The 9426-nt window shown below is 42.1% G+C and overlaps 1 protein-coding gene across 1 annotated transcript in view; it reads left to right on the top strand.

Annotated features, from left to right (window-relative positions):
• The window catches only part of LOC121867422 (sperm acrosomal protein FSA-ACR.1-like), a 55802-nt gene that overhangs the window by 20033 nt on the left and 26343 nt on the right, over positions 1-9426 (top strand). The window contains exon 3 of the mRNA XM_042367333.1: positions 4913-5210. Within this exon, the coding sequence (XP_042223267.1) occupies positions 4913-5210 (298 nt within the window). The remainder of the gene's footprint in view (positions 1-4912; positions 5211-9426) is intronic.

The following is a 9426-nucleotide window of genomic DNA, read 5'->3' as shown; positions in this document are numbered from 1 at the left end:
ATCAACACAGCAGACAGCCCACACAGTAGACAGCCAACACAGCAGACGACCAACACAGCAGACAGCCAACACAGCAGACGACCAACACAGCAGACAAAAGAGACAATCGGAAATCTCCTTTCACAATGGTGTCCTAAGATCTATAAAGACATTGTCAGATAAATTCAGTTTATTTATTTCCTCGATGCATCTTATACAAAGGAGTCCCTCTCTCTCTCTCTCTCTCTCTCTCTCTCTCTCTCTCTCTCTCTGAGCCACCATAACACTGCGTCACAATTACCGTCACCTATTCATTTTGTACTAAAAGGCTTGAGATTAAACCCTATTACCTGTATTTTAATTTTCTCCTTTCATGACCTGTTTCATTATGTAAGTATGATATGTATGTATGTATGTAAGTATGATATGTATGTATGTATGTATCAATCCACACACACACACTGAGAGCCTCAAGGAGAAACAACAAGAGTGTAGTAGTAAAGTCCTTCTCTCTTAATAAGGAGATGAGGACCTGGTTATTCTGAGCTATGGTAATATGTACTTGGAGTGGGGAGTGGGAGTGAGTGGGGAGTGGAGTGGGGGTGTGGAGTGGAGTGGAGTGGAGTGGGGAGTGGAGGGAAGACTAAAACCTGAACCACTCACACCCCCACCCATAATATTACAAACACCTACAACATAACTCACCACTACAGTTCATTAGCCACTACGCTCTACACCCGAACCCCACACCCTCCCCCTCACCCCACACCCTCCCCCTCACCCCTCCCCCTCACCCCACACCCTCCCCCTCACCCCCACCCACCTCACCCCCACCACTGTCTGTTGTTGTTATCGTGGTCGGGGTATCGGCAGGGTACACCTCACTCTTCTGAAACGCGTGCCAATACTCCCCTAGATTACCCTCATCAACACGCTAATGGTTACACTGGCCTGGTTCACAGCCGTGTTATTTTCTTCCTCTCCACCAATAACGAGTTCGGTAGATAAAGGTTCCTTAATTACCTAATTATCAATGTACCTCCTCGTTGAATATTTAATTAGGAATGTACCTCCTCGTTAACTACCTAATTAGGAATGTACCTCCTCGTTAAATATTTAATTACTACTATGACGGTTCTTATGGCGTCTAACTAATGAGTGTTTTTGTTAATAGATTTTTAAATACTTTCTAATTAGTATTAAATTGTGGTTATATAATAATAATATATAACTCGTAAGGAATATTGTATATAATTACCATACTTATGTGTTTTACTTCTTCCCTATTTCACCTACTTATCCGTCTCTCTCTTTCGCTCTTATCTTTCTTATATCTTCTCTTCTCTCTCTCTCTCTCTCTCTCTCTCTCTCTCTCTCTACTACAGTAGTGGGTCGCCATATTGGTTCCTCCTTCATGAGTTTGTTTTAAGTGTGTTGATTCTGGAAATTAGTGTGTTAGAGAGCAGCTGGGGGGAGGGGGGCGCGAGAGGGGCGAGGGGGGGCGGGGAGGGGGGGAGGGAGGGAGGGACGGAGAGCACATAATCCATCAGACCTCAGTTTATTCTAGATAATGCAGTGCCACTTTACTCTGTTTGTTCTATCTCTCTGTGGCACTGTGTCTGTCTGTGGCACTGTGTCTGTCTGTGGCACTGTGTCTGTCTGTGGCTCTGTTTATGTCTTTCTCTTTAACTTTCTGTTTGTGTCTGTCTGTCTGTCGTTTTCTCTGTGGTTCTATGTCTGTCTGTCTGTCTGTCTCTTTCGCTCTCTCTATCCTACAACATAAATAAAAAAATACAATATGAATAACGATGAAACAACTCTCTCTCTCTCTCACCCTAATGGGACACTCTGAGCCAGCGTTTTAGTGAAGGCCGTGTTAGCTAGAAGTCCCATCAGCTGACGTAATCCTCATGCGCTGTGTTAACTCTTGCCCGATCCGGGTTAAGGTGAGAGTTAGAGATGACTGGAAGGAGTGCTAAGGTGACTCTGCTGGGCTGAGGTGGGGTGCAGTGTGCTGCTAGTGGGTGGGGTTGGGTGGGGTGCGGTGCGGTGCAGTGGGGTTGGGCCAGGTGGGGTGGGGTTGCGGGGTGGGAAGGTTGCAACATATTGTGAGATGCTGTGAAAGATATTGTAAGATGCTGTGATTTGTTTTCTTCTTCACGGGGATTAGCCTACCCCGGCACAGGCCATCGACCCACATCGGGGCCTCTGGAAGGAGACGACAATGAAGGCAAAAGAAAAAAAAACATAAATTACACCATAAATTAATACATAAATAAACAAAAATAAATCAGACCAAGAGTGAGAAACGATATATGTAAGTTGTGTTGTCAGAGAAACAATTGAGACCCTGCAATTGTGTGTAAATGAGGCAGAAAGTTAGATCAGCAACCTGGGACTTGGTCACATATGGCAGCAGGGTCTACCATTAGACAACACATTATGCTTCCAATATCTTCCCAGGCGGTAGTACCTCCCTGTTTGATAGCTGCCTATCTACCTACTACCTACGATATGCTTCAAGATGCTGTCAAATATGCTGTAAGATACTTGAAGATGCTGTAAGATGCTGTAAAATATGCTGTGCGATGCTGTGCGATGCCCATCACTCTCCTCCCTGAGTCAAGGTTCATTCCTGGAATATTTTACCCTCATTGTTGTTTACTGAGAGACTATCATTCATCCGTGGCCTAGGTGCTCTCTCTCTCTCTTGTTTCTTTTCTTTCTTTTACTTTCTTTTCTCTTACACACACACACACACACACAAATACATACTCTCTCTCACTCCCAGCAACACATATCACTATTTATGTTACTCCCCATATCATGTCACACCCACCGTATGTCACCTCTCACCTCATGTCACCCTCCCACCTCACGTCACCCCCACCACCTCGTCACCCCAGCTCATATCACGCCCCACCCCAACTCATATCACACCCCAACACCTCACGTCATCCCCAACACCTCACGTCATCCCCAACACCTCACGTCATCCCCACCACCTCACGTCATCCCCACCACCTCACGTCATCCCTAACACCTCACGTCATCCCCAACAACAGGTCACGTCACTACCCACACCTGAAGGCCCAGGTGACAGCTTGTATCACGTGAATATTTCCAGACTTTCACGAGCATTAATTCGGCTCATTATAAGTTCCTGTTTAGCTCCGTGGGCTAGCGAGGCTCAGGAGGGATAATTCTTTACAGGATTTTTTTTTTACAGAGAAGAAAAGAAAAGTTTTACGTATATTTTTGTATTGATTAGTCAGTACTTGTTTATTTTGGGGGGAATGGTAGTGGTGGTGGTTGTTGTTGTAGTTTTTGTGTTAGTAGTAGTAGTAGTAGTAGTAGTAGTAGTAGTAGTAGTAGTAGTAGTAGTTGTTGTTGTTGTTGTTTTGGTTTTAGTTCATATTAAAGCCAGTGTGTGTGTGTGTAAGTTTACTGAGGTGATTCAAGACTTTGCCGGAACACAGGATGGATGAAGGGTGAGTATTGATGTCTTCTGCAACCTCCTCCTCCTCCTCCTCCTCCTCCTCTTCTTCTTCTTCCTTCCTCCTTCAGTGCCTCTTTCCTTCCTCTTCCTCCAGTTCCCCTTTCTCCTTCCTCTCCCACTCTCCTCCAGCACCCACCACGACTACCTCCATCTCCACCACCACCTCACCACCCCCCATCCCCCACCCTCACCACCATCAGACCCCTCACCACCACCATCAGACCCCTCATCACCACCCCTCATCACCACCCTCCAACACCACCTCCACCACCTCTCTCCATCTTCCTCGACATAAGAGTTAGTTTATACCCTCATAACGTCAGCCTTCCTCACGGTTCCTTTCAACGTGATCTGAACTTAAGGTGACGCCATTCTCAACGTTTAATGTATAGTTCACTTTAAGAAAACGTTTTAATGTATAGTCACTTTAAGAAAACGTTTTAATGTATAGTTCACTTTAAGAAAACGTTTTAATGTATAGTCACTTTAAGAAAACGTTTTAATGTATAGTCACTTTAAGAAAACGTTTTAATGTACAGTCACTTTAAGAAAACGTTTTAATGTATAGTCACTTTAAGAAAACGTTTTAATGTATAGTCACTTTAAGACATCTTTCTTGTGATGATACGAAATATAGCAATAATAATTAGCAATGAATAACAAACCCACATTCTCTTTTCATCACATTGTGTGTATAATGAAAAAATCAATAACAGTTAATAATGAATAACAAAAGACGTATTATCATTATATATATCCATTACACAAAACTAATAATAATATATAACAAATTCGTATTTTCTTAATTATTCACTATATATCAAACACGAAAAACAACAATAACGGGAAATAACGAATAAAACAGCGTATACTATTTACTTTACATATATACATTGCATATACACCTTACATATACACATATACATATTAACTGTATATATCACTAAGATCAGGAATTTATATCACATTCTCATCACAAATATAAATTAGTCTCAAAGCAGAGGATCAGAGAGATAGAGAGAGAGAGAGAGAGAGAGAGAGATAGAGAGAGAGAGAGAGAGACCTATTGACTGTTCCCAGAAAATCCTCACAAACACTTCTCTATACCACATCTCATATCTCTCCTTCCTATGAGATATCTCTTTGTGTGCGCTATAAACCTTCTCTATTAGTCTCTTAGGAATCTCTCTATCTCCCATCTCTCATCTCTTGCCTTGGAGGAGGAGAGGAAGAGTCTTTTAACTGCCTCGACTTAACCAAAGGGTAAACTGGAGTACTTTTTAGCCCGCAGGAATTAAATGCGAGAGTGTGGATCTGTTTGATGGGGTGGGGGAGGACATAGCCATCAGAACACAACCATCAGAACACAGCCATCAGAACACAACCATCAGAACACAGCCATCAGAACACACCTATCAGAGACACAACCATCAGAACACACCTATCAGAGACACAACCATCTGAACACACCTATCAGAACACAACCATCAGAACACAACCATCAGAACACAACCATCAGAGACATGCTTCATCAGAACACAATCTACTGGGAATGACAGTCATGCCCAGAAATGTTGTGCCATCAGAACACAGCCTGGAACAGACCTATCAGAGACAAACTGTCACAGAACATACCTTATCAGAGATAATAACCAAATATCAGAACACAACCATCAGAACACAACCATCAGAACACAACCATCAGAACACAACCATCACAGGAACAGTCAACGTGAGTATTTTATGTTTGACTAAAATAATTTCCTGTACTGTAAGCTTCAACGTAGTCTGCCAGCTCCACCTTATTCTTAATCACATCAAAGGAGTGAGTGAAGGAGTGGGAGATAAAGGAGTGAGTTAAGGAGTGGGAGATAAAGGAGTGAGTGAAGGAGTGGGAGATAAAGGAGTGAGTGAAGGAGTGGGAGATAAAGGAGTGAGTGAAGGAGTGGGAGATAAAGTAGTGAGTGAGTGAGAGGTCAAATATGTGTCAAGACGCTGTTACAGTTATTTATGACTGACTGGAGGTTTATACACTTGCCTTTCTACTTAAATTTACTGTACTGTTTTATGTGAGGTAAATATCGTTGTGTTAAGTGTATTATTCCTCTGTTTTATCATACAGGGATTAATTTCACTGTATATATCACCAAAATACGATTACCTTAACATTTAGTGATCTATTTCAAAACGATTATCATAACATTTATTAATATATTTCACAAAATAAATTGATAAATACTTGTGATCCTTAACCATTTAGATGTTTTGATGAGTAACATAAACACAATGCCATCACAAGCAAACAATACTGCCAGCACGAACAAACAGTAGCGCCTGACGTTTCCCCCATCCACCCTACAATGAAACGTTTACAGATTGTGCGTCAGATGAACGTTTTAACGCCTTCTCTCTCTCTGCCAGAACGTTTCCTTATGGAGGGGAGGCTCTGTTCTTACCTTACCTGTGTTTACATTATGGAGTCTGACCAGGGCGCTACACCTGTCCTTCCCCTCCCTGCTGTTAAGTCGCGCGCGCGTGTGTGTGTGTGTGTGTGTTCCTTGTTGTCATTTTCAGCTATTCTGCTTTTACTGTTTTCACTTTATCAATATTCTCTCTCTCTCTCTCTCTCTCTCTCTCTCTCTCTCATTCTATTTATATACATCTATCAATCACTCTATCCATTTTTCTTTCTGTTGTTGTCAGTGTCACTCATCATCATCAAGTTGCTTCACACAGTTCGTCCGTTTCATTATCGTCTCCTGTTCTGTGTCTCCATTATTCTTTATCGCCTCGCCCTGTCATCCATCTCCCGGGTGACTCAGGCAGCCACCATCGTCAACACACAACAACTTCCTCAAAATAAAACCATTTATACGTCTTAGTTCAACCAGGCGGACCCCCACTCACTCGGTGTGTGTGGGGGTCCGCCTGGTGTTGTGGTGGTCGAGTGGGTGCAAGGTTAGGTTAGGATAGGTTAGGTTAGGATAGGTTAGGTTAGGTTAGGTTAAATCAGGTTAACTTAAATCAGTTTATGTTCTGTTAGATTAGGTTAGGATACACCGGGCCAGGCTACAGTAGGTCAGGTCAGGTTATAAGCTAACTGGGACACCGATGGTAGGTCAGGTCAGGTCAAGCCAGGTCGGGTTAGGTCAGGTTGTCTTGAGGATCATCTGGCTGCCAACACAACGCACGCGTCACTATGAGAGGACGTAATATGACCCCGTAGTTCCGCCTGCCTCCACAAACCAGCCATCGGTAGTTCCATAGCTCGTTAGCCGCTAGTAATTGCAGTTGCGCGGTAGTTAGCGACAAGAAGGTTAGTTTATGGGCCATTTGTTGTGGTCCATGAACTTGTATGTGTGTGTGTACATGTAACTATATATACTTTACATGAGCTAACACACACACACACACACACACACACACACACACTAATTATCGCCTTAATAAAACATCAGGATCCATCATCAAATATAAAAAAAAATTACATAAAAGTCAAACAAAATTAGTGGAATAGGAAGTCAGAGATGAAGGAAATATCGCCAGAGATAATTGGAGATGGATGTTGGCAGTAGAGAAATTAATAGCGAGTTATTTACCTATTAATTATATAAGATTAAAATGAGACGAAGTGATAAACATTATATGATCTTGGTTAGGTTAGGTTAGGTTACATTTCCACGACTAGACAAATATAATCATGAACCAGTGAAAAAAATAGTTAATTATATCAAATCATATTTTATTTTCGTAGGATATGATAGTACTGTTTGTGAAGGTAATTATAGGTAATTGGTGTTTGTTTATCAGGTCTGGGACAGAACATTAGGGCCAGTTAGGTGTTTTAAGTGAAATAATTTGTTTTGTTTTGGTGGAGTGAATTTGACGCAAGTGATGGAAGATGTACTGTCTTCTCTCTCTTCAAGACTTACACAACTCCAGACCCCAACAACTAACTTCAGACGCCTCACACCAAACTTCAGACCCACACCAAACTTCAGACCCACAACACCAAACTTCAGACCCCTGTAGTGTTAATTGCCTCCGAGTTGATGTTGAAGTTATATATTTTTTTTTCTTAACATTTTTTGACAATCAATTCATCACAGTATAAGAGTAATTAATTATAGCGAGGATTAAGGTCGTATAATTTATGAAAATTTCCCATCATTAATTATACCACTAATGTGAATAATTTCTACCTAGAGTATTTCTTAAAGTCTGCCGTAATACATGAGTGAAATCATACATACATACATACATACATACATACAAACCAAGTAAATATCAGAATGTGAAGTGGAAAGTGATTATACCTGGAAGGCTTCAAGAATGGGAATGGAAACACAACCTGGAGGCACCAAGGCTGTACATGGAGGGACACACTACCATCCTCTAACACCTGGAGTCGTCAAAGTTAGTGGTGGTGGAGGCAGACAACGGGAGACTCATCAGGCAGACACTCCAACACCCAAGAACTACCTGAAGATCCCGTGGCACAGAAGGTGAAGTTATTGGATACTAAGAGCCAGGCAGAGGAGATGTGTTAGAGGTGTGTTGGGGTGTGTTGAGATGTGTTGGGATGTGTTGGGGTGGGCTGGGAAGTGTTAGGGTGTGCTGGGAAGTGTTGGGGTGTAATGGAGGGGTGTTAGGGTGTGTTGAAGTGTGTGGAATAGACGTGGAAACTGAGGTGACGAAAGAATGGAAAAGAGAAAGAGAAGAAAAGAGAATGAAAACGACGCAGATGAAGGTAATAGAGAAAGAGAGATAGAAAGAGAAGCATAAAGAGATTACGGACGATTACGTAGGCAGGTGTAGAGGGATAGAGGAAGAGATTAAGATGATGAAAGGGAGGGAGAAAGGGAGACAAAAAGAGAGAGAGAGAGAGAGAGAGAGAGTCAAAGAGGAGAAAGTTGCGTAAATATATAATGGAAAGAGGTGGAGTTAAATGGATTGGAACAGAGAGAGAGAGAGAGAGGAAAATACACTACCTACATCACCATCACCACCATCACCACCATCACCACCACCACCACCATCACCACCACCATCATCACCACCACCATCACCATCATCACCATCATCACCACCATCACCACCACCATCATCATGAACGGGAAAATGGTCACTATAGCAGAAATAATTTTAGAAAGTTAAGAAGCAGTCCATCAGACGTCCAGCTTCACGTCAGCTCTTGAAGGAAAAAATAAACTGGGTTGAAACTCCTTATGTCTGGCTTATAATGGTGCCACCAGGGGGAGAAGGGGTACACTGGGGAGGAAAGTTGTGTTGGGGAGGAAAATCATACTGGGGGAGGAAGGACGTGGTGGGAGGAAAAGATATATTGGGGAAAGATATGAGGAAGAGGAGAAGAAGGAAAGGGAGAAAGGAGGGACCGATAGGTAAGTAGGAGGAGGAAGAGGAGTGGGTGAACGTCTTGACTCCTAATAATAAGTTTGTGTGTCATAACGATCAGACAGACAGATACAGACAGACACAGACAGACAGATACAGACAGACACAGACAGACAGATAGACAAACAGAATAGATAGATAGATAGACAGACTAAGGCAAATGGGAAGTACCTTAGGGATCGAACCAGAGGCCCTTAGGACGGAAACCGAGTGTAGAATCCACTATACACGTTTGTTCTCGTTTCTATTGTATCACTGTTCATTGTAATTTATTCATGGGCAGTGAGTGAGTCAGCTGATCCAACCAATACCACAACAAAGAGAATTATTTGTCATTAATGAATATAATTTGTGAACAGTGCATGAGGAAATTATTATAATGATGTAGTGTTTATTGACGGTATCTTGTGTACTCATTTATATACTGTGGGTTGTGTTCATTTTAGTAATTACGGTATGGAAGATAGTCTGTCTGTCTGTCTGTCTGTCTGTCTGTCTCTTTTCTAGCATTCTATCAGTTTCAAAGTTTTTAT

This window comes from Homarus americanus, unplaced genomic scaffold (assembly GCF_018991925.1).
Source record: "Homarus americanus isolate GMGI-L3 unplaced genomic scaffold, GMGI_Hamer_2.0 scaffold23598, whole genome shotgun sequence".
Lineage (NCBI taxonomy): Eukaryota > Metazoa > Arthropoda > Malacostraca > Decapoda > Nephropidae > Homarus > Homarus americanus.
Note: the sequence above shows the minus strand (reverse complement) of the source record. Positions and strands in the feature narration are given on the sequence as shown.